Source organism: Prunus avium, chromosome 3 (genome assembly GCF_965620075.1).
Source record: "Prunus avium chromosome 3, drPruAviu1.hap1.1, whole genome shotgun sequence".
In the NCBI taxonomy this organism is placed as follows: Eukaryota; Viridiplantae; Streptophyta; class Magnoliopsida; order Rosales; family Rosaceae; genus Prunus; species Prunus avium.
Window position 1 is genome coordinate 39102227 of NC_142286.1, and position 24068 is coordinate 39126294.

Consider the following 24068-nt stretch of genomic DNA (forward strand, 5'->3'; position numbering starts at 1 on the left):
TTGAACATTATCTTAATAAAGTGTGATTTCATTTATTTATTTTTGTTCATGATAGGGTGAGCCAATGATAGAAAGACATGTAACAGGCACATGGTTGCATTAATGCCACCATGCATGCAGCCATCTGTTCAATGTCAGCAAAAAATATTCAATCTCCCCAGCAACTAGTTCTTTATTCTGTTTCTCTATTTATACAAAAATGCTATGGTGTGTGGGTGTGGCCAAAGTCCTAGAAATATTACCTCCCAAATTTGTAAGGGTTGGCCAAGATTTTATGACAAACAAATGGAGCTGTGGTTGGCGTGGAAGAAAAGAGAACTTGGGTCGTGTGGTCAAGGGCTGTCCTTGTAATGTCTTTGCCAATTTGGGTATGTTCGGTTTCATGATAGGAAACATATACGGAAGAAAGAAGGGCACTTTGGCTCCTTTTCCGTACACCCATAGTGGCTCTGTGGTCAATCTTAGAATGTGTGTTCTTTGCATAATTCAGATTCATTGTGCGGCTTCTGTTCAAGTAGAAGTAGCAAGTTTTACCAGCTGAAAATACTTTTTACTTTGCTCAGTAAAAAGGAAAACGGTAATTCAAAGTTACCTCTCCAATGATTTAGTATAGAGAGAGCTGGATAAGTTGCTGTTGAACAAAACATCAACATGCCCGTGAAGCCTTCTCTTTTTGACTTAATTGGGTTAGGCATCAAAAGCAGAGGCCATTACTGGTATAGAGAGTCAAGGGGTTCACGGGGGGAGAGGGGTTCATAGATCAGAGAAAGTGCCCGTGATTCTAGCAGCCTGCCTGTCAAAGGGTCCTTCCCAAAAGTCCAGATTTATTTATCTCTACGGATAAATATATCTGTATCTGTGATATAGAATATGCCAGAACCATAAGATAAAAAGTTTTCAAAGTACATTTCATGCCGACATGAACACATTTGAACAAAAGAAGGAGCATGAACTACACCTAACACCTTGTAGAAGCATTACAGAGTTCAAAAGCGGTTCCACTCATTATATTTTCGACTAAAATTTGAAGGAGTATACAAAATCGCGCCTTGTGGTAATCCCAGTTGAGAATGGCCATATACCTATACAAAATATATCCAACTTGATTGGCAAAAGTTACTCTCATAATTCCAACTTAATAGATAACGGAGCCTTCTTTCATGATAAGATACGACGTTTCTTTTTCTCTGGTGTTGCATGTACTTGTGCCTTGACCCCATATGTTTTTAACTGAAAGTTTTCAAAAGCCTCAGAAATTGCTCCAACCTGTACATTTGCGTTGAAGAATATGAATATGTTTAGTCCGAGACAAGAAAGGTGAAGATAAAAACAGTGATCAAACTGTGGTAATATTTTATTTGACAGACCAGCTCAGGCTTTTTGGAGTACACCCTCACTATCATATCTTGATATGATGTAGGCAGCAAGTGACTAACGTGGTCCTCACGTATAGTGAATTTCTCCTCACTGTCATAATCCTGAATAGACACATCAAACTTGTCTAATTGACACAAACAAGACTAACCATATATAAAACAATTCTTTGACCAAATATATATATATACAGAACAGTTGCATCATAAAACAATCAGAATTTTGGATCATCCTGACTCAGTATAGATGTATCCATATAAAAGGTTAAGAGACTTCAAAAAAGTAGTGCACAGGTTAAGTGACGTACCTGGAAAAAGTTGATACTGGAAAAGATACATGCATACAAAAGAGAGAGAGAGAGAGAGAGTGAGAAAAAAAAAAAAATCATTTGATGCTTAATAATGGTTGCACCAAAATGTAGAACAAAAGGCTTGCTAAAAGACATCCTCAAGTACCTTTCAAGAGGACTATGTCTCCCACGAGTCAAATCAATCCTGACGTTGCAAACAGCAACATCCTCCTCCTTCAGTGTCACTCCATTTTTCTGTGAAATAAGTAATATGGCATTAGTAGTGAGACAATGTTTAGCAGTGAAGCAACAAAACACCGAAATGGAAAGGACTGGCTGGATCGTAACCTGAGAACAAACAATATCTTGAGCGGTGACATTTTTGAAATTTTCCATTTTATCCTTGGGTACAGCATACTCATTGCAGAACTGCCATCAAACGTTATCAAACCACAAAAGAGATCCATAAGTTACCTTCTCTGATTTCTCATTGAGTCCAGAAAGGGAGTGAGCAGCAAAGACTTACCTGATAAAGATTTCTCCTCCTAATCCGCAGGATTAAGTCCCTAGCTTCCTTTAGTTCTTCGTTTGGAGCTGTCTCAATAGTTCTAATAATGGTGTCATCTAACTACATTTAAATAATTTCAAGCATAGCATTCTAAGAATTAGGGAGTCAACTGAAAGTGAAACCAAATTTGGAAAATTGATTCTCAAAACCTTCCAGTATTGAGAGGGATCCTCAATGTGAGAGGCAATGTCTAGATAATCATTTGCTTTCACCAGGGCATCAACCACCATAAGCTCTATGGCCTACAAAAGTTATTCACTTAAGATAAAATCATTTTCAAAGTCTAACAAGGCAGTAAAACTGGGAAATAGAGAAAAACGTTATGAAGATGAAAAAAATCTGGGATGCTCAATAAAATATCTGTTTTATACCTTTACTTTTGGATGTGTATAAACTGTTCGATACAAATCAGCTCGAGTAGCAAATAACTTGTGGACAGTGAGATCTAGACAATAGACAACCATTAGCAGCAGAAAACAAAAATCAAATACTAATCTGATAAATGAATTTGACAAGATACTGACAATCTTTGGCACGATAGCAGATCTCATCATCCATAACCCGCATTGTCTCCATTAATCTGATAGAGGGGTAAAATATATGATGCTAGAAGAGATCATTCATGTATCCTTTTTAAAAAGAAAACTATGAGAGGCACCAAACATAATGAAGTCAACTTTAACATCAGATAATAACCTTTGAAACTCAAAGTTACATCCCAGCCCACAAGCGCGGCAGTCACGGACAATATAATCAAACCTGTTAATGAATAACATCTCATAACATTAGATTCCAGTATGAAAGTTACATAACAAGTGTTAAAATGAAGTACAAATGAGTAGTAACACAGCAGAAAATCTTGAAGTGTCACATACTTGTCCACATCAATTCCATTACGGCCATTTGCAACAATTTCATACAGAAAACGCTTCTCTCTTGAGCTCTACTTATAATTTAAAAGAAAGGAAAAGGTAACGTCAAATATAATGACAAGAAAAAGAAAAAGTTCTAAAATGAACAGATGCGATACTAATGCTGGTTTTTAAGCATCTTACTCTTGGCATTGCAAATTCAGAGCTGGCCAGTATCATCTCCTGCAAACGGAAAACAAAAATCAACCATGGAAACAGTATCATCTCCGGTCATAAGTAAAGTATCATTAATAGTTCCTCTCAAGGAATAAACTACTAACCTTAACTCTTTTAATCATCTCAGGGTCAATATCAATATGATGCTGATTAACAATGTGGTCAACCATCTTCACTGACATATCCTCATGAGACCTAGAAAGTTCATATATGAGATAAAACATACATAGAATTTGCACAAAACCAAGGGGAAAAAAACTTCCAAAGCATAGGCTCCAACTATAGGTTCTTTCTCTCCTAATTCTTTTTGTGATAAGAAACAACTGACACAGAAGGCATTCCCCCATATAAAAGGATAGTTAATAAAAGATGAAAAACATACCAATGGACACCACTCCGAACTTGGGGAAGAAACTCGCGTTCAAACAAGTGACTGAAAGGCCCATGGCCAACATCATGCAAAAGTCCTACAATTTCAATGAACAAAAGTACTCAGACAACTCAACAGAGGGGCAGTATGTTACAAATAACTATAATCACCTGCAATTTTTACGGTCTGGAGATCAAAGCGGTCAATATCAAGGTCCGAGCCCTGTAATGAGGCAAGCATATATAAGAACATTTCAAAAAAAAAATTGCATTATATGTAATTACCAGTACTAAATGACAGACAACAGCGTTATACCTGATAATTTTTTAGCTTCTGAACAGCTTCACCAGCAAGCCAATAGACACCAAGCGAATGCTCGAATCTGGAATGTACTCCCCCTGGATAAACCAAGTGCGTAACTCCTGAAACATGTTAAAAGCTTGGCGAGTAAGCAAACAGCAATCTCAACATGATGACATACAAACTTCAATTACACAACAAAGCAAACACTCTGTTTTTTATAGGAGTGCAAATACAACAAGTCATATCCTAATAAATAAAAAATCAGAAGCCTTGTTCACAATACATGGATATTGGGTATAATGTTACAAAGGGCATAAACTTACCCAGTTGTTTGAGGTCACGAAGCCTGTAGAAACTCAAAATCAATTCATTAAGTACATAGCAAACATCAACAGCTACTGATACACATTTAATGTACAAACTCAATTTACCTCTGAAACTCCTCGGTATCGATGAACTTCAAAGAGAGCTGCAACAACAAAAAAAGACATTTAATAATTTTCCATTCAATTTCATTAATTTCAAAACTTTAATAACAATGCCAAAATCTTCAAAATTACTCATTTCCTATTTATAGATTCAAAAACCCATTATATAAACATATATATATATATATATATATATTTTTGAATCCCAAAAGCAAAATAGATATTCCAAACTCGCAGTGCTTAACACAATGGGGGCATCAAAAGTGAAAATGGAGAAGAGTACCGGATCAAGGTAAATGTTGCCATGGACATTGTCGTGGACATGCTTCGAGATTCTGACGTCGTGGGAGGAACCGAGACTGTATATCGGCGACAAAACGCCGTCGTTGTTGTAAGCGCCCATGCTTAGTGGAACTGATGGTTTCGCGTTCACACAGACACAGAGAAAGCGGCACGGAAACAGAGAAATAAGATCAGTTCCAGATATAGAGGGGCGCATAAAGAAACGTACATAAATTATACATAATTATTAAGATTAAGTTGAGATAATTACAGTTTAAAGTTTAACTCCGAGAAATTAGGGTGGGATATAGAAAGACAAAAAAGAGAAGGGAAAGGAAGGATACAAAAAGGAGTTTCAGAGGTGGGGGGGAGTGGTGCCGCCAAATTCACAGTTTCTTTTATCAACGTGGGAGGGAAGAGGAATGTTTTTTCCATTTAATTTTTATTTATTTATTATTTTGACTCTAGGGCTCGTTTCGTTGCAAGCGAAACGCTGCGTTCTGGATCTATAAATCTCCGGGATGAAAAAATGATGGGCCTTTGCTTGGTCCCAGCCCGTTTTTCTGAGTGGCGGCCACATTCGACTTTAAAAAAGCATGGGCCCCTTTTCTTGCGGATAAGATAACGTATATAAATGAGAGGCCAATCAGTGACCAACGAGATTAACTTCCATTGCTGCAAACACACAGCCATGGTTGTTGTGTCATCCACTTCGCCTTCTCTCAAAGCCAACTTCAACCCCCAAAGCTTCACCGTCACAAGCCATCTCTGCAACTCTACCTGCAAACCCACTTCACCTTCTCTGCTATACCTCGGTCAAATTTATGGCGACACCACGAGACCCAACAGGTCCAAAGTGCCAAACTCAAATGGGTTCTTCTCTGTTAAAGCTTACATGGATAATCCAAACTCCATCTCCAGCTTCGCCAGCAAGGTCATTGGCTCTCTCCCTGTTGTTGGGTTAATAGCAAGAATTCTGAGCGATGAAGGTGGCCTTGGTGGAGACATTATTGATTTTGCAGAGTTTCGAAGGCGGGTGGGGAAGAAGTGTACAACTACTGATTCTCGAGCTTTTTATGAATTTCAAGATCGACGTGGCCGGGTATTGATTTTTGTTCACTCTAATCAAATGCTTATCTTTAATTTTGTGTCTTTGTGTGTGTATAAAATTCTATTAAAATATGAGATTTGAGTTGGAATATTTTTTTTTGGGTAGGCAGGGGATCCTCTGTATGTTCTACTATGCTGCTGGGTAGCAGCCATTGGTGCTGGTCTTCTGAAATCTGAGGAGATTTTAGAAGGGGCGGCGAGGCTGCGGGTTTCGAATGATATCGAATTTGAAGAGCAGAATTTCATTTCCTTGATCAACGAGGCAAAAGAGGTTGGTTGGTTGTTTACCCTTTCAAGTATCTTCTTGTTCAAGTGTAAAATTGAAGACGTATGCTTGATGCTGCTAAACATGTGTGGCTTGGCTTGAAGTTTTTATTCAGGGTTCTAAGTGAAACTGATGTATGAAAATGCAGAGAAGGGCAAAACTAAAGGCTGCTACCCCAATTATCCCATTGGAGATTCGAATCGAGAAGGCTCTTGAAGGGATCTACCTCTGCTGCTTTGGGAAGGACCCTATAGAAGAAGAAGACGAGAGACTTCTAAATGTCATGCTTAAGGCTGTTTATCCATCCGTTGAGCAGTCTGAGATACAACGGATTGTCAAGGACAAGGCACAGAAAGTAGGTGAAGGCAGTGATGAAGGCAGTGTTCGAGAGCCAAAGCCCCTATCAAAAGAAGCTGTTAACATGCAAATGAAGGACCTCCAATTCCTTCAACAAAATAGAGAGACTTGATAGTAGAAGTTCTTGCCCTCACTTGTAAGAAAATTCATGACTGAGAAATTCACAGGAGAACTGCACAACCCGGAAAACTGTACCGAGAACTTGTGCTATGCATGTATCTAGCAGGCTTGATTGGTACTTTGGTGGTAACAGATTATGCTAATGAGATAGAACAAAGAGTTCTCTTTTTTATCATTTCTCCCTTACTCTAGGATTTACCGATTTTGTTCGAATTTTGAACCATAGTGTATGAATTTTGCCAATCAACTGAACTAGAGAACCTTCCTCTACTTTCCTTTGATTCCCCGCCGAGAAAAGAAATGGCATATAGCTTCCAACTTATTAATTGAGGATTAACCATCCAAACAACACCATACTTTGAAAAAAAGGTGGTAGGGGATAGAAGAGAAAATACTACAACAACAAAAAACTTAGGGCAGAAACTCCACTTGCATATAACCATATGATATCTCATAACAGTAACAGTTCATAGAGTAACACAAATTTAAAAAACCAAGCAAGTTCCTTTTACACTATTTGACTGGAGTTACCAGCTGTGCAGCAGGCCAGAGTTAAGATGGTAAAACCAGCAGCCTCCCCTTGTACGAGTAGACTCCGATAGAAACAGCTTCAAGATGTCTGCTAAACAAAAAATCTTCTTAGGCATCAATTGCACGGACCAAGAAAAACTACATATCAATGTGCCACCACATTAACCAAAAATCCATATCTTTACTGATTGAAATATGATCCAAGAATTGCAGGGATGTGTATGCACTAGGGAAGGTCATTTTTCGACAACACTAACCACTTCACGAGCACCAGCATTAGCCAGTTCATTAACATCAATCAGTTCATATTCTACCAGCGACAAGTTGTTCTCTTCCTTAACAGCGAAGCTAGCTGGTTCGGTTACTTCAACTCGACCCCATTTGTCCACAGCAAGTCTCATAGAACCCTTGAACATGTCTATTTTTGCATTACGCAGAATCACTGTAGCGCCAGTCGTCATCAAATCAACTGTCCATAAGAAAGTTCAAGACAGTGTAAGATAAAAACTCATCTTATATCTTTGCAACCAAGTATCAACAATTTATTCAGTACTATTGTTCCTCAAGGACTCCCCTCGGAATAACCACTGCAATTCTCAATACAAAAAGAGTAAAACAAACAACAGTTGTTTGTTTGAGTTTAAGCAAGTAAACATGAGTTGTGAGGTAGACCATTAAAATGAAGGAAAAAAGAGAAGGGAAAAGAATTAATTAACAAGCAAGTAACTTGGAAAGAAGACTTGAGTAGAAATTTATGTATGCATGATGCATGATAATAATGTAACAGAAAAAAGAAAACCATGGAAAATCAAGACAAGATAAAGAGCAATGGCTAATAAAAGCACTACCTTGGTCATTTCTGGCAGTAAAAATGATGGTTCCGGTTTCATCACCAACCAAGCATTCAGCAATCCTCATCTGACGAACTTGGATCCCTTCAGGTCGGGCCTTCTGCAATACCATCTTCGAACTAACAACCTTTACAACCAGGGTGTGTCCCTTGGTGTCTGGTTTCAGCTGATCAACCTTCTTGAAAACGGGTTTCCTCTTTGCTGGTTTTGTTTCCTCCATTTCCAACAAGCTCTAAGCTACCAACACAGAGAAACACATCAACAACTGCCTTCCCAGATCGCACGCAAAATGAAAAATACAAAATGAGATGTACCATTTTGATACAAATGCCAACTGCTTTCCCAAATGCAACATAGATGGACAAAACAGTATCAAACAAACCTCAAAAGACACTCCAACAATAGAAATAAAACGTCATGAATCTAGTACTTCAAGTTAGCCACATTTGCCACGAGAAACATTCATAAAACTTAAGAAAACAAAACGAATTCAAGCAGTCGCAATTTTAATACAGATGCAATGCAACAACTATCTTTGTTTCTTTTTATTTTCAAATTATAACATTTGTCACACTGTCATTTAGAATGTAGACCGTGATGAATGATGATGAACACAGCAGAAACTAATAAAAGCGAGAAGCTAAAAAAGGAAAGCTAGTAACTTTTTCTTTTCTTCTGAAAGACAATATCTGATCCTTGAAACAACAACTCAGAATCCTGAATAAGAAATGTTATTTACCTTCCTTATACTTTCTGCCGTTTCCAGGTAAACAAAACAGGATTGAATGAAAATTAAGAAGCAAATGCAGAAAGGATTGAGTCTTGAAATTTACCGTTTAGAGAGAGAGAGAGAGAGAGAGAGACAACAAATTGCAGATCGAGAGAGAGAGAGAGAAAGGTGAATTTAGTTTTGGTTTTGGCTCTGTTTTTCTTTGTGTTGTTTTTACACTAGTGAGATGGTATGTGGTGGTGGTATTTGGTGACCGTCGAAATCGCCTTTTGAAACGAAAGCTTACTGGATGAATGGCCGTTTGATCTTCCACATTTTATGAACAAATCTTATCCGTACACATCTTCAAAACTAGTGGTCACGTCCAGATTGACTTTTCCATTTTTCTTATTTCCTTTTTGTGTTATGAATAAACAAAATTATACTTTAATTTATTTTCATTAATTAATTTTGAGATGACATAGGAATGGATAAAAGTGTAAAAAGATAAGTACCAATAGCTAACAAGTTCTTATTATTGAAAGGGAAACTGTCCGTCCAGGCAGCATAAACTCACAAGAAGGCGGAAACTACAACAGAAAAAGGAAAAAAGAAAAACATTGGGTGCACAGACCCTATAAAAAGCTTTCGGTTTCGGCTACATTATTGAGTAGGAGCTCACTCATAGTTAGTGTCTGCAAGAGAACACAAACTAGCCGACTTTATCACAAGCACCGAATTTATTACTGATACTGGCTTGCTATTTTACCGTCCTTGACAATGTAGTTTTGTGCAGGAAAGTCTTCTCCCTTGAAGTACCTGTCAAGCATGTCCTTAACACCGGCAGCATAACGTAACTGCACAAATTCCATCATCAGTTTGAGTTGTGGGAAGGAAGGGGAACAAATGAAGTGAAACCACAAGCTTAGAGGAGAACATGATTAAAAGCTAAATGTACCTGTGCATCAATTGTGGTACCAGATATATGAGGGGTCATAGCATGGTTTGGCATGTAACGCCATGGATGGTCTTTTGGAGCTGGTTGTGGATTCCAAACATCGCCGCTGTAACCTGGCAAATCATAGAAGCAAATTAAATAATTAGCCAAAGTCGAAAGAGTGCATGACATGGACCTTTTTTCTTCCGTTAAGTAACCTTTTACATAATCTATACATTCTTCTTATGCATCTCATGACAGACCTGTTTTTTCATTCACAAACAAAGGAATGAGAATTTGAAGTCAAATTGAAATCATGAGAATTAGAAGCATATGTTCTTTCATGCTGTCTTCTTAAGTGGTTCAGATAAGGAAATTTCTATCAACATCACATATCTTTTAAATATAATCAACCAGAAAAATGGTAGAGGAACATTAGAATTATGTACTGCAAAAAGTTTTATCCATTCTTAAAAATTCATTGATTTGGACCTGATTATGCGTTACCTGCAATATGTCCACTGGAGGAAGCGTCAACAACTGCCTGTGTGTCCATGATTGCCCCTCGAGCATTGTTAACGATCAGGACTCCCTTCTTACACTTTGCAATTCTTTCTTTGTCAAACAGTCCTCTGAGTCAAAAGATCAATATCCAATAAGTTTAATTCACATCTCAATGCTTCGAATAGTATTACAGTGTGAAATTCTATCTTTTCAAACATCCCTCTGAGTCACAATATCAAAATTCTATTAAATTAGAACACTTTCACTGTACATGCATCCCTCAAGGAAGTAAGGGAAAAAGAGAAGATTGTCCACGGTTGTATTCATCCTATCAGTTTGTTAGCAGCAGATGAGGTGCTAAACACAATTTGATATTAATATCAGAAGATTGGTCTTCTTTAATCAGAAAATCTTAAATTTTAAAAATAAAGTCAGAAGATTAGTCTTGGCATAAGTCCATAACACACAAGTATTGATCTTATCAGCTTGTTAGCCATAGATAAGCTAATAAACACAATTATATAGTAATAAAGTCAGAAGATTGGTCTCTATCAAGAAATAAAGAAATAAGAAAAAAACATAGAAAAAGAAGAGCCAGAAGATTAGCCTTGACTTATTACCTTGTTTTCTCAGTAAGGGGTGTGTTGATAACAATAACATCACATTTTGGAAGCATTGCATCCAGATCCTCCTCAAACTTAGCCCCTATCTGTTGCTCCAATTCTGGGTCAATCTTGACCCGGTCATGATAGAGGAGATGACAGTTGAAAGGTTTCAACCTTTGGAGCAAAAGCTTGCCAATACGTCCAGCACCAACAGTCCCCACTGTCTTTCCTTCCAGATCATAAGCTCTGTGGGCAATACCTGCAACTTTCCATTCCCCATTAACAATCTGAGTATACCCGGGCACGAAGTTCCGCACAAGAATGAGGATTCTCATGAGCTCGTCTTCTGCAACCGAAACCACATTGCTTCCTGTGACCTCTGCAACTGTTAATCCAGCAGCAGCAGCAGCCTTCAGATCAATATGATCAGAACCAATTCCGGCCGTGAGAAGCAATTGCAAATTCTTGGCCTTTTTTATCCTTTCAGCAGTGACATAGGCAGGATGGAAGGGGGTTGATATGAGAACATGGAGATCTGGAATGTGTTTATCAAGTTCTGCATATAATGCAGCAAAAGACGAAAATTGTCATTAGTTTGAAGTATGAACAACTTGAAGAGCAAGCTTAGGCAAATTTCAAGGCCACAAACATGCTACCAGGACAAGCTTATCATAATTTTTTTAGTCTAAAAGCATCTTGACTGTATAATTGAGGCATCTCTGTTAATGCATTATGACATTGTGTATACAAAAAAAAAAAAGGTACTGGATTTATATGCACTAACCACAATCTGGTCCTTCTTTGTCATCAGTGACAATATACTTGTGGCCTTGTGATTCCAGCCAATCCCTTATGCCCAGCGCTCTCTCCTCACAACCCAGAAAATTGGGGTTCAGTTCTGCATATTCATTGGCCTTGTAAAACACCCCAACAATCTTTTTGCTTCCAGCAGATGCCTGATCATAGTGAAAGCAAATCAATAGGACCCAAAATATGAAATTTTTATAAATTAAACAAAAAAACCCCAAGCCAAGAATAGTTTTTTCAAAGGTGATCAACCGAATTTTTTTCTCATTAAAAAAATTGGAGGGAAAAGGAAGCAGCTTGTAAGATGGGGCTTATAATTAAGCAGCATATCCTGATCAACACTTACAGAATTAAGCTCAATTATTACAATTAATTGCTGCAATAATTATTTGAAATTATAAAAATTGCTTACATGGAGGTGCCTGGTGAAGGTGGTTGATGATGCTGAGCTCCCTGATGAAGCAAGAGTTCGAACGGCAGATGCAATCACACCCTTCATCGCCATGTTCCTTATGAATTTCGTGATAAAATTGGTCACCAAAGCCTTAGAAGAAATCAGAAATTAAAGTGATATAAAGTCTGAAGACAAGTAGAGAAGCCTCTGTGCTGTCTGCAACTCAAAGCCCTCTTCCCATTTATTTATAATAAGCAAAGCAAACTAAGCTCAGTCTCTCACACAAACTTGTCTTTGTTATCTGGTGGGGACGACGAAACGCTCCTTACTTTTATTTGTTCTTCCCTTCTAGACTTTTGTCTTTTCGCATCGTGCACCTGATGTTTTCCTATGCATGCTACGCACTTGTACAGTGTACTTGTCGGAAAACACTCTGTTTTGCCTTTTGGCAAATGTCCGAACCCAAAAGATGGTCCTTTCTACTGTGCTGGGCAGTATTTGTGTCTCAGAAAAAGATTAAGTCTTGTTGCATTTTTACTTAGAGAGACGAAATAATGCAACTTCCCACACTTCTTTTTTCGCTCGCTAATTTTTTATATACTCACCTATATGTATAAGACATATAGTTATTAAAATGAGTGAACTCCATCTACAAATTTCTTAGTGGAAGTAATCTAAATTACTCTAATTTATGGCAGGAGATTCGAACTTAAAAAAGTTAGAACTGATATCCTAACAAACTTACCTAACTCGCATGTACGGGACAGCTTTAATTCAATTTCAATTTGTCCATCGCCTTTGTGTTTTTTCAGTGACTTTTGAAAGCTGTTTGGAGGTACATATGGATTTGGTCAACAAATGCCCAACCAAAAACCCAAAGGCACTTTTCACCCAAAAAAAAACCCAAAGGCACTTTTCACCCAAAAAAAAAACCCAAAGGTACTCGCTCACTTACCCCACACGGATATGCAACTGGGGGAGGTGAAGCGACTAATAATTCACTCATCTCAAATTTCCAACTTCAACTTGAACTTGAATTGTTAACAGGGGAATTCGAAATTGATAGTAATCAACAAGCTATCACAATCACAATCATGATCACAATCTTCTCTTACGTGGCAGATGCATCCTCTATTGGACCACATGGGAAGTACTCTAGTTGCCTTTGTCTTATCTTGTGGAGGTTGAGGTGGAGGTTGAGGCGGCATTGAGGCAGCGCGGGCAGAGACACCATTAGCTGTTCTCAACTGTGTTGTGGGATGGGATGTACCAAAAATCTGGACTTTGTGGCTTCTTGTGACAGCCCACTATACTTGGGCTCAGTTTTCACGCGCCAAACTTCACAACTGTAACAAACTAAGCCCAAATTAAACTTGGGTTTTTTGTGCGTGCGTGTGGAATTAAAGTGAAGTGAACTCAAACTGCATACGGTGAATTTCTGTGGAAGGTCAGGGAGGACGGTAGAGATGGAGCTTCGGGTTGCAACAGTGACTCAGCACGATCAATGGAAGGTGGAGAGTCAGGTCTTTCGGATCTACGATCTCTTTGGCAACCTTCCCCCCAACGCCCAATCCGTAATGTAATAAAGCTCCAAACTTTTCACTCTCAATCAATCCTAGGGTTTAGAAACAATTTTCCTTTTTTTTTTGGGTTGGTTCTAGAAATTTAAATGGTGTTTCTTTTTTGGGGTGTTGATTTTAAAGGATCGAACTTCAGCGTGATAATCACATAGAGTACTTAACGAGAGGCCTCAAACAACTCCCTCCCCCGTTCTGCACTTTGGATGCCAAGTATACTCTCTCTCTCTCTTCTGGTGATTCTGAGCTGAATTTTAAGGCTCGTTTTCATTGAAGTTTTTATTTTTATGACATGTAAATTTGTTTTCAGTCGACCTTGGCTGTGCTATTGGATTGTGCATTCATTGGCTTTACTAGGGGAGTCTGTTGATGATGAACTGGAACATAACACCATTGACTTCCTTAGCCGTTGCCAGGTATGTGAATATAACTGATTGGGAGTTGTGTTGACAATCGCACATTGCTTAAATGGAACATAATTGAAAGGCCGGTACTTTAGTTTGCCATCTTTTTGTGTTGGCATGGAATGGTAAGTTTAAGTTCTCATGGAGCTTTCTTTTGCTTCCAGGACCAAAGTGGTGGATATGGCGGCGGACCTGGACAGGCAAGTAAATGCTCTCACTATATCTTTGTTAAACTCTGTTGGTGTTATTTGTAATAGCTTGACGAGAACTGCTATTTCCAACCTTAAATTTCCTGGTTGCTTCCATTTTGAGAGCTAGAATTATACAGAATTACTTGTCCGTTCTGCTATATCATGGAGTCTTTTGCTTACAATAGTTTACGTGTTCAATGTTTTCTCAGCTGCCACATCTGGCAACAACTTATGCTGCAGTCAATGCACTCATAACTGTCGGCGGTGATCAAGCTCTCTCATCAATTAATAGGTGGTCAGTTTAGGCTCCTTCAAATAAATAAAAAACTTCTTTACAACAGTGCATTTCCAAGCCTTTTGGAAGTGATTTGACGTCATCATTACTTTTCAGAGGTGAACTATACAAGTTTTTGCGACAAATGAAACATCCAAGCGGTGGCTTCAGGTTCGATATCACATTAATCTGTGTGGTTTTTTATTTTGAGATTAGATTATGACTTCAATTTCCTAAATGCGTACTTCACTTGGAACTGTATTTGATTCCTTACAGCATCCCAACTCTCTCTCTCTCTCTCTCTCCCTCTTGCAGCCTTACAGTTTTTGTTTTGATCAGTATTTGAGTTTGTGTTGCCTTTATCTGTCTGTAATATGCAAAATTTGCAAAGAATTTTTTGGTGCTTATTTATTTGCACAAGGACATATATTTGTGCAATGAAAATTTCAGTACCTTTGATATTTCTTTTACCAGCACTAATTACTTTTCCTTAGGATGCATGATGGTGGAGAAATTGATGTCCGGGCTTGCTACACTGCGATTTCTGTTAGTCTCTCTCTCCCTCCGTCTCTCTAATACATACACAAAGACATTGGTGCAGATTCTTAGTGTGCACATCCTTTTTAATGCATTATAGTTCAGTTCTTCGTTTACAATATGCTTTTGTATTTTTCATGATGACGTTTTTACTCATTCTTGCAGGTAGCAAGTATTTTGAACATTTTGGATGATGAACTGGTTCATAATGTTGGAAGTTTTATCTTAAGGTTTCTTACCTAGTCTTTAATTTTATTGGAAATTTAGCTCAGTTCACACTTTAACGTACTTAGTTATTTTTGCATTATATATATATATATATATGTTGTCTTTGATGTTCTTTAGTAACGTTCTTCCTGTTGGCTTCAATTTGATTGAGTCATTGACTGAAGCTTGCCTTCTTGATATGAATGGCATAATATATTGGGTAAATTAAATTTTTTCCCTTTGCAGTTGTCAAACTTATGAAGGTGGCATTTCTGGGGAACCTGGTTCTGAAGCTCATGGCGGGTAAGTTTCAGACTCATAAATGTTTAAATATGATAAATGTCAACATCAATAGCCTCTTTCCCTGGTTATGTGGATGAAGTGGAATCATGAGTTTGAGTATTAGTTTTTTATACTACTGAGTAGTAATGCGATTTCAGATGTACTAGCAAAAATCTCTGTGAACTTTTAGGTTTCCTATTCCATCCACTCACAAGTTAAATTGTCTGTCTGCCTATTTTTATGTCCTTTGCCATTTACCTATTCTGAAGATTGTATATAACTTTGTCAGATTATGTGAAATTTTAGGGTAATATATTCTGGCTTCCACTCACCTCTCAACATACATGTGTGCATGTCGTGGGCATTTGGTAAGGCCTTTCATAGATCGGACAATTTTTTTCTTCAGGTACACCTTTTGTGGGGTGGCTACAATGATTCTAATCAATCAAATCAATCATTTGGACTTGCCCAGACTAATTGTAAGAAAACTTTGCATCTATTTTGTGTAGTGATATGCAGATGATTGTAAATATTCAATTTGGATCAGTATTCTTTTAGAAGCCTTTTATTCTTCTGTTTGAGTAGTTGGCTATTGTATTAGGATTGGTTGGTATTTCGACAAGGGAAGGAGTTTGGATTTCAGGGGAGGACTAATAAATTGGTTGATGGTTGCTACTCCTTTTGGCAGGTAGTTCTCTGCCTTTTTCTATATCTTCTTGGGGATCCTTTTGAGTCATATTTGAATTATTTATATTAATTGACCAGGGAGGTGTTTTTCCATTATTACAAAGAGTGCGTTCAATTATTGATGAACAACTCGTGCTCCTGGATGCTGGAGGACACCATACTACGAATGGCACGCACACTTCTACGACATCTAGTATATCTGAAGTGGGGGAAAGTTTTGAAGGCATTTCATCTCATGTTGATGATGCTTGCCATTCTAGGCAGGGAGGTTGGTTGACTCAGACAAGTTTAAAGTTTTTGGCTGTCTATTATTTACCCAAATTCATTTGTTTTTTAATCCCGTGTTTTCTATTTTGTGTTATAGTTTTATGTGTTGTGCAGTTATCTTATAATCTTTCTATTCTTGTATGAATGGACGAATGCTCCCTGTGCAGTGAATTTCAATGATATCGGTTATAATTTCGTCAAGAGGCCTATAGAAATGGAGCCACTTTTTCACAGCCTGGCATTGCAGCAATACATACTTTTATGCTCACAGGTGTTTTTTTACAAATATAACTCCATTCTGTGATAACTGGATGCTTGACTGGATTGGTTTTCAAATGGATTGCTTATAAGCTTAATATTGCGTCCGCATTAGTTTGTGCATTAGCTTAATATTACATCTCAATTTACAGATTTCTTGCTTCCCAGGGGTTAATGTTTTAATTTTGATCTGGTTGATGCAGGAGGAGAAGGGTGGGATGAAAGACAAACCTGGGCTATCTAGGGATTTCTACCACACATGCTATTGTCTGAGTGGTCTCTCTGTATGCCAACATATGTGGTCGGATGAAGAAGACTCTCCAGTGTTGCCTAGAGCATTAATGGGTTCCTATTCCAATTTGTTGGAACCAATACATCCCCTCTTCAATGTTGTCTTAGAACAGTACCATGAAGCCCGGGAATTCTTTACAAGAGACTGAACAAAACATTCTCCTCGGTGGTCTTCTGATAACATTTAATAATTATGCGCAGTCTTTGATACATAAATATGAAATTTGATCAGTCATTGGTATTTTCAAGACTGCGGAGGATAGCAGTCAATAAGTGACTGATTTGGGCTATAGGAGAAATTGAGGACCAGTCAGAGGCAATATGTAGTAGTTAGTACATGATGCTGTTGTAAGATTATTCAGTGTTGTTTTGTTACTTGTATTAATAATCTGTACTCATTTATGGCCAAAAAAAAAGAAAAAAAAAAATTTACTGCTCAAATGGAATTTACTTGTTTTTGTTTTATTGCGCCCACCACACACCGCCCAGAACCTTTGGCTACCAGTTTTAGCGCTTGGCTGCGTCTGTGTGGTGGTCCAATTGACACCAACTCTGAAAGCAACATGAACAAGTTTAGGGAATGTGGAAGTAACAAGTAACTTTTAGGTTAACTGATGCACAGTGCCACACTGATATGCTATTATTTCCCACTGGCCTATCTTTAGGAGGCTCTCAAAGTCAAGTCTCCTTTTTATTTACAAGGTTCTCAAATTGAAGTCTTGAAGAAATGGATAACTGTCAAGTTATGGATGCCGAAGAAACCCGTTCTTCAACTTCCTCTCCATCTCAATCTCAGACTAAGAATATGAAAACAGAAAACCAACCACCACCCCAAGACAAAGAAGAAGAAGAAGAAGAAGAAGAAGAAAAAGTGAAAAAGGAAGAAGAAGAAAAGAAAAGAAATAGCATCTCAGAAACACCACCGAGTATCAAGTCTTATTCACCTCCTCTGTTCCAGTCCCCATCTCCACCATCCGATTCTCCAACAACACACACAACCCATCAAGCCTACCACACTCATGAGTTCAGAGTCACACCTTCAGACACCAAGCCGGCATCGCCACCGGCTGTGCCAGCCCGGTCTTTCGAGGTCGAGCCCAAGGTCGTGGATCCCAAACCACAAGTTGGGTTTTCTGGGCTCGCAGAGGTTCAAGAAGAAAGTGGTGGTGCTACTGCTACTGGTACTAATGGTGGTGGTGTAAAGATGCGAACTTTGAGAGCCAACTTATCGATATTGAACAGGTCGAGGAGGGAAAACATGGTGAGGAGGACTTTGCTTGGGTTTAGGATTTCTGGGTTTGTGTTCTGCTTGATCTCTTTCTCGGTTATGGCGGCTGACAAGAACCAGGGTTGGGCTTTAGATTCCTACTATCGCTACAAGGAGTTCAGGTCTGTCAATTGTCAGCCCCTTCCTCTGTTTCACGACAAAGTATTGCTTACTTTTTTACTCTGGTTTTTATGCTCTGTCAGTTTCTGTCTGATGACTTGTTGCAACATAAACAAAGCTTTGAACTTTAAAATTTTAGAGTCATTTTGTCGAATTATTTAGTTTCTTTTTTCCTTTTGGGCAAAAATGGTATGTGGGTTTGGGGGATTATAGGGAGATTATTAATTGGAATTGTGAATTTGTAGGTACTGCTTGGCAGTGAATGTGATAGGATTTGTGTATTCAGGGCTGCAAACCTATGATTTAACCTATTTCTTCACCAGCGGAAAACATGTAATGCAGCTTCATCTCCGCCATTACTTTGATTTCTTGATGGATCAGGCAAGTCTCACAAGTCTTTGACTCTTTGTGTATATATGTATAAACAAGAGGCTCTTACATTAATTAATTATCCTACCTAACGTAGCCCCATGCATACGCCCTCCCCTGGCCCCTCGTCTTTGATTATTTGATGCTACAGGAAGTGTTTGCTCTCTCTCTCTCTCGGCATTTTTCTGATAATTATGGGGACCACAGCCTATGAAGGTGGTCCTTCAGCACTTGGATGGTCATCTACTTATTGGTTTATTATACTTTTTTTCCTTTTTGTTGTTGGTTTGTTGTTGATGATTAATGATGTTTATTATTCACATCTTGGCCATTGCCCCACACGGAATCGCATCATCAGATAAATTTGGATCAGTTGGTTCTTGACTTTTTCTTTCACCACCTTTTGAGTACCTTTTTTTCTTGCCTTTTTCCACAGTAATGATTCAACTTTTGCTTTCTCTGTTTAAAACTGTATCCATTGGTAGAAAATTTACCTCATCTTGTAGCAAACATATTGGAATTAACAGCTTAAGTACACTATATTTGGACACCCCAAAAAAAAAAATCAGATGGATTTGTCACACTTATGAAACTTGGCAGACAGGTTTTCCTAGAACAGAGGTGGAATTCTGCATTCTGATTACCTGTTGTATGCTGTATTATATATAACTTAATGTGGAATTTGGCATGGCAGATTTTGACATACCTTTTGATATCAGCATCTTCATCCGCTGCAATTCGGGCTGACGACTGGGAGTCGAATTGGGGCAAAGACAAGTTCCCAGATATGGCTCGTGCGGCCGTGGCATTGTCCTTCCTTGCCTTTCTTGCCTTTGCCTCCAGCTCCCTCATCTCTGGTTACACACTTTGTACCCTGAAATCCATCTAGTTCCTCATATACTTAAGATTTACTGAGTTAGATTAGATGGACTGTTAAAAAGTCACTTAATTTTTAAGAAATGTTGCAAATTATGTAGAGAAAGTTACTTTTATGTTGCATCTTCGTCATGATTCAAGGATGATTTGGCACAATGTGTTTTTGGACAATTTAAGATTATTAAGAGTGCTTAATTGTTAACTTATAACAGTAACTCCTAACAGATGCCTGCATATTGGGAAAGAGAGAGAATCACAGTTAACCCAATTATCCTGGCAATGTTGGATCCAAAAACTAAAATGGAGTTGCCAAAGGACTTGGTTCTGTAAGACTTGCAGAATGTAACATATGGGCATGTGTGCGTATGGACAATGAGAGAGATGATATGGGCTGACAATTGGGCTGGATATTAACACATCAACCAAATACAATTGCAAATTTTAGATGGCTCTGTTTATTTGTACCCATTTTTCTGCTGACCATACTCCAAAAGGCAAGCTTAAAAAGTACTGGTTTTTCTTTTCTTTCTTTCTTATTTTTCTTATTGTTGGTGTGAACCATAAGAAAAACAAGACATTGTCCTCAAACAATAATGAACCTCGAGCAATAATGCATCCCGATGCATAATTTCAGGTGTTTTTTCTCCTTTCTTCTTTCTATGGCCACGTAGGAAAATATCCAGCTTCAACAAAACGACACGCTGCAGAGGGCTCATAGGTCCTCCCTCCCATGATATGGAAGTATTTTTGTTCACCACTTTAACCCACGGTGTACCATCACTATTCTTTTTAAAAAGTGACACATGTTCAAGAGTTTAACTATAGTTAATTCTTTATTTTTTATTTGTTTAATGACATTATTATGAGAGAAAAAAGATGCTTTAATAAGATTTTTCTTGATTTACCATTATTCTATTAATTAACCGAACAAACTTTCCACTTTTATATTAATTACTCAAAAAATAATTGATTCATTCAACACTGCTGAACAGTTTGACGAAAATCATAACGGAAGACTCTCGATTGCCACTCCTCCTTCATAACCCAAAAAAAACAAAAAAATCAAATACTAAAGAGATTTTAATCCTGTGATTAATAGGAGGCTTTAATCCAAATTGAACCTAACTAAATCAAATACTTTTTTTTTTTATATTTATAAAATGGTGGGGACAAACCCCAACAAACAACTCCACTCATTTGCTTGTGTTTACTCATGACATCCATGGTTGATATTGATCTCTTCCTATTAAAGTGCAAGAGCTATCTGAGTGTGTTTACTCATCTCACTCATTTGCTTACAAGAAGAAAACCCTTCAATTCCCCTCAAAGTTTGGCTTTTCTGTGCATTTCAGTCATCAATGGCTGCAGCTTCAAGTGATTCCATACCCTCTGTAAACAAGGCTTGGGTGTACTCAGAATATGGAAAGGCTGCAGATGTTTTGAAACTTGATCCCAATGTTCCTGTTCCTGAAATAAAGGAAGACCAGGTGCTCATCAAGGTGGTTGCTGCAGCTCTTAACCCAGTTGATTACAAGAGGATGTTTGGGTATTTTAAGGCCACTGACTCTCCTCTACCTGTGAGAGCCTCTTTCTCTTTCATTTTCTTTTAATGCATTTGCTTGTATTTTGAATTGGGGTTTTGAAAAAAATGTTTATTTTAGGAATTTATAGGTTTTTATTTTTTCCTTTTTAATTGTTTGGCAGTCCAGTCCGAAAATATGGCCTGCTGTTGTTGGATCCATTTTGCTGTATAATTGGCCTTTCTTCTTTTTTGATACAAGTAACAAATTTTGTGCAGATCTAAATACTTTAGGAAAAAAAAGGTAGATGCTTTGAAGAATCAAAGTAAATTTCATCTAGTTGAGTTGATCATGAAGGAAGTTTTGTCACCTTGTTATGTTTCTATTGCATGTTCCCATTAGCATGTTTATATTACTAGTCATCAGCTGGAATCAATTTGTTTTGCAGACGGTTCCCGGGTATGATGTTGCTGGTGTGGTGGTGAAGGTGGGAAGCCAAGTAACAAAGTTTAAGGTGGGGGATGAAGTATATGGGGATCTCAATGAGAAAGCTTTGGAGAACCCAACAAGGTTTGGGTCTTTGGCAGAGTACACTGCTGCAGAAGAAAGAGTTTTGGCTCTCAAACCCCAAAATCTGAGTTTTGTTGAAGCTGCTAGCCTTCCCCTGGCTATTGAGACTGCCTATGAAGGGCTTGAACGAACTGAATTTTCTGCTGGTAAATCCATTCTTGTTTTAGGAGGCGCTGGGGGAGTGGGAACACATGTTATTCAGGTAAAGTAGTTTGATTTCTAATTGCAAAATGTCCTCATGCTTTATATAACTCAATCTGCACATGGAATTAGTTAAGAAGTGCAAACATTTCCACTAATTTGGGCAGCTAGCAAAGCATGTTTTTGGTGCTTCAAAAGTAGCAGCAACTGCAAGCACTAGAAAACTGGAGCTGTTGAGAAGCTTGGGTGCTGATTTGGCTGTCGACTACACCAAGGAGAAGTATGAAGAACTGGCTGAGAAATTTGATGTGGTATATGATACAGTTGGTAAGATTCTTCATTCTGGTTTCTCAACAATTCTATACATTATGTCATCCATATATGGCATGCACCTACCAACAGGGGAATCTATTAGTTTATTTATTTACCAGGAATGAATCAAAGACTGATATTATTATATGATGTTTTTGAAAAAAAAAAAAACAGGGGAATCTGACAGGGCAGTGAAGGCAGTGAAAGAAGGAGGGAAGGTAGTGACAATAGTACCAGGTCCAGTAGCAGCACCGGCCTTCATATTTATACTGACTTCAACTGGGACTATATTGGAGAAGCTGAAGCCATACTTGGAGAGTGGGAAGGTGAAGCCGGTGCTTGATCCCACAAGCCCATATCCCTTTTCCAAGACTGTTGAAGCATTTGCTTACCTTGAAACCTACAGGGCTACAGGGAAGGTGGTTGTGCATCCCATCCCATAAGAAAGATGGAAGAGATTGTGCAGGCAGGCAGGCAGGCAGGCACGCAATCAGTCAGTTTGTGGGTTATGTATTTCTAATCTGCTGGTTGTGTAAACTTAGTGTTGTAATAATGGGGATGTGAGATGCTTATATATATTATAATATGTGTTTAACCCACAAATATTCCTGTAGCTAACGTATGAAAATACAAATACTTAACGCAATTTCCTAGGTGAGAAGCTGAAGAGAATTGGTTCATTGGGCCGAGTTTACTTTGGGATAAGAACAAGGATAAGGAATAAGGCTTTCTTTGTGTATTCCTTGTATGCTGTTCTTCTTTCAAGATTCCCAAAAGAGAGAAAAAGATCCCTTTTTACAAGCATCACAGGTTCTATTTATAGGAGGTTTTAAACAAGATAATTTATGAGATGGTCACCTCGGCTCGGGTTCTAATAAACCAACTTTTTATATATTCCATCACAGGTGGTCACCTCGGCTCAAAGTTAATAGCATCACAGGTTCTATTTCAGGTTCTAATAAACCAACTTTTTATATATTCCAGAGTGAAAACCAACTCCCACTACCCACCTCAACGCCACCGAAGCCGACATTTCTCTCTCTCTCTCTCTCTCTCTCTCTCTCTTTCTGGCCAAGCGTAACCCCGAGAAACCACAAATCTATCCTTATTCTAGCTGAAGATGATCATGACTATACCAGTGCAATCTCGGTTACAGAAATGAGCGCACAATTAACATCAAATGATGAAGAAGATGCACCACAGACCTTGCAGAAATATGGAGGGTAGCTTCAAAATGTGTTGGATGTGATACCTGAGGAAATTAAGACAGAAACATCCTGGGAAAGTGCAGAAGTAATTACCTGCATAAAAGAGGATAGAACAATTCAGAACTCCCAAGAATCCTCAGACAAAGAAAAGAAAGAAGATATAGAAAGCACAAATAATACATAAGAAAATGAAACTGCAGTGGTGGAGGTAAGATTAGGATAATATGTGAATTTTTCTTTTTTAACGTATTGCCGCACGGCTATACCAATTGAATAGCATAATCTGAATTTATATTTTTTAATTACTTCCATTAGTACTTATGTTTTAATTATTATTTACTTAGTGAATAATAGTAGTTTAATATTTTAATATATTTTATTTTTATTCAATAATATGTGAAAAATACAATAATTTTGTGTGTATTATTGAAAATTTTGTAAAAACAAGTGTATTAAACATGAAAAATACGTATGTACATGTACAATACAAGTATTAAACCTGAAAATGTTAAATTCAGACACTCTGTAAAGTGATATTAAAAGAGACTCCATCTACTGCATTGCTCACAGGTGAAACGAAGCATGCCACAATCACTACGACAGAAGAAGAAAACATGAGCAATGTGCAAATACAAGATGATGAGAACGGAAACGCTACAAGCAAAGCAGAAGAGAAAAGCTTGCCAAAGGAAGAGCCAAGCGAACTCAAAGTGTCTGATGTTGAGCTTTACTTTAATGAAGAAATACAAAAGGAAAGTTCAAATGAAGTTCATGAGGAAGAACGGAGCTCTCTGATAGGAGTTACAAAAGTACAGCCT

General features: G+C 38.0%; 7 protein-coding genes across 11 annotated transcripts; 4 read left to right on the forward strand and 3 right to left on the reverse strand.

The window, feature by feature from the left end:
• Positions 1-862: 862 nt before the first annotated feature.
• Positions 863-5124, reverse strand: LOC110753570 (uncharacterized). Its single transcript, XM_021954536.2, has 20 exons — positions 4974-5124; positions 4704-4834; positions 4424-4461; positions 4316-4338; positions 4005-4111; positions 3860-3911; positions 3702-3786; positions 3424-3514; positions 3287-3325; positions 3107-3174; positions 2928-2990; positions 2756-2811; positions 2603-2676; positions 2381-2473; positions 2190-2291; positions 2012-2092; positions 1830-1918; positions 1682-1697; positions 1368-1478; positions 863-1266 (listed from the first exon to the last, which is right to left on the reverse strand). The coding sequence occupies exons 2-20, from the start codon at positions 4821-4823 to the stop codon at positions 1159-1161; spliced, it is 1416 nt and encodes a 471-aa protein (XP_021810228.1). The 5' UTR covers positions 4824-4834; positions 4974-5124; the 3' UTR covers positions 863-1158.
• Positions 5125-5348: 224 nt separating this feature from the next.
• Positions 5349-6729, forward strand: PDE329 (calcium homeostasis regulator). The gene is made up of 3 exons (XM_088249965.1): positions 5349-5804; positions 5919-6083; positions 6226-6729. The coding sequence occupies exons 1-3, from the start codon at positions 5394-5396 to the stop codon at positions 6544-6546; spliced, it is 897 nt and encodes a 298-aa protein (XP_088106091.1). The 5' UTR covers positions 5349-5393; the 3' UTR covers positions 6547-6729.
• Positions 6730-6934: 205 nt separating this feature from the next.
• On the reverse strand, positions 6935-9020 carry LOC110759104 (uncharacterized protein At4g28440-like). 4 transcript variants are annotated; one of them, XM_021961302.2, is made up of 4 exons: positions 8770-9020; positions 7934-8173; positions 7343-7554; positions 6935-7173 (listed from the first exon to the last, which is right to left on the reverse strand). In XM_021961302.2, the coding sequence occupies exons 2-4, from the start codon at positions 8154-8156 to the stop codon at positions 7165-7167; spliced, it is 444 nt and encodes a 147-aa protein (XP_021816994.1). In that variant the 5' UTR covers positions 8157-8173; positions 8770-9020; the 3' UTR covers positions 6935-7164. The 4 variants fall into 4 exon arrangements, with proteins under 4 accessions (XP_021816994.1, XP_088106502.1, XP_021816920.1 ...); XM_088250376.1 differs by having other exon boundaries at positions 6935-7554; positions 7934-8168; XM_021961228.2 differs by having other exon boundaries at positions 6935-7554.
• A 133-nt stretch (positions 9021-9153) lies between these two features.
• Positions 9154-12436, reverse strand: FDH (formate dehydrogenase). Its single transcript, XM_021961065.2, has 6 exons — positions 11911-12436; positions 11476-11647; positions 10707-11247; positions 10090-10214; positions 9604-9716; positions 9154-9502 (listed from the first exon to the last, which is right to left on the reverse strand). Exons 1-6 carry the CDS (start codon positions 12001-12003, stop codon positions 9389-9391), a joined length of 1158 nt encoding a protein of 385 aa, XP_021816757.1. The 5' UTR covers positions 12004-12436; the 3' UTR covers positions 9154-9388.
• A 775-nt stretch (positions 12437-13211) lies between these two features.
• Positions 13212-17308, forward strand: ERA1 (Prenyltransferase family protein). Its single transcript, XM_021960481.2, has 14 exons — positions 13212-13471; positions 13596-13682; positions 13780-13885; positions 14038-14073; positions 14274-14356; positions 14456-14509; positions 14833-14884; positions 15041-15105; positions 15329-15385; positions 15771-15843; positions 15966-16052; positions 16130-16319; positions 16486-16589; positions 16780-17308. The coding sequence occupies exons 1-14, from the start codon at positions 13359-13361 to the stop codon at positions 17014-17016; spliced, it is 1344 nt and encodes a 447-aa protein (XP_021816173.1). The 5' UTR covers positions 13212-13358; the 3' UTR covers positions 17017-17308.
• A 137-nt stretch (positions 17309-17445) lies between these two features.
• Positions 17446-19708, forward strand: LOC110758714 (CASP-like protein 4A1). 2 transcript variants are annotated; one of them, XM_021960727.2, is made up of 3 exons: positions 17446-18256; positions 18500-18635; positions 19343-19708. In XM_021960727.2, exons 1-3 carry the CDS (start codon positions 17595-17597, stop codon positions 19499-19501), a joined length of 957 nt encoding a protein of 318 aa, XP_021816419.1. In that variant the 5' UTR covers positions 17446-17594; the 3' UTR covers positions 19502-19708. The 2 variants fall into 2 exon arrangements, with proteins under 2 accessions (XP_021816419.1, XP_021816355.1); XM_021960663.2 differs by having other exon boundaries at positions 17471-18256; positions 19318-19708.
• Positions 19709-20712: 1004 nt separating this feature from the next.
• Positions 20713-22645, forward strand: LOC110753750 (2-methylene-furan-3-one reductase-like). The gene is made up of 4 exons (XM_088250374.1): positions 20713-21076; positions 21468-21791; positions 21898-22057; positions 22217-22645. Exons 1-4 carry the CDS (start codon positions 20858-20860, stop codon positions 22483-22485), a joined length of 972 nt encoding a protein of 323 aa, XP_088106500.1. The 5' UTR covers positions 20713-20857; the 3' UTR covers positions 22486-22645.
• Positions 22646-24068: the final 1423 nt, after the last annotated feature.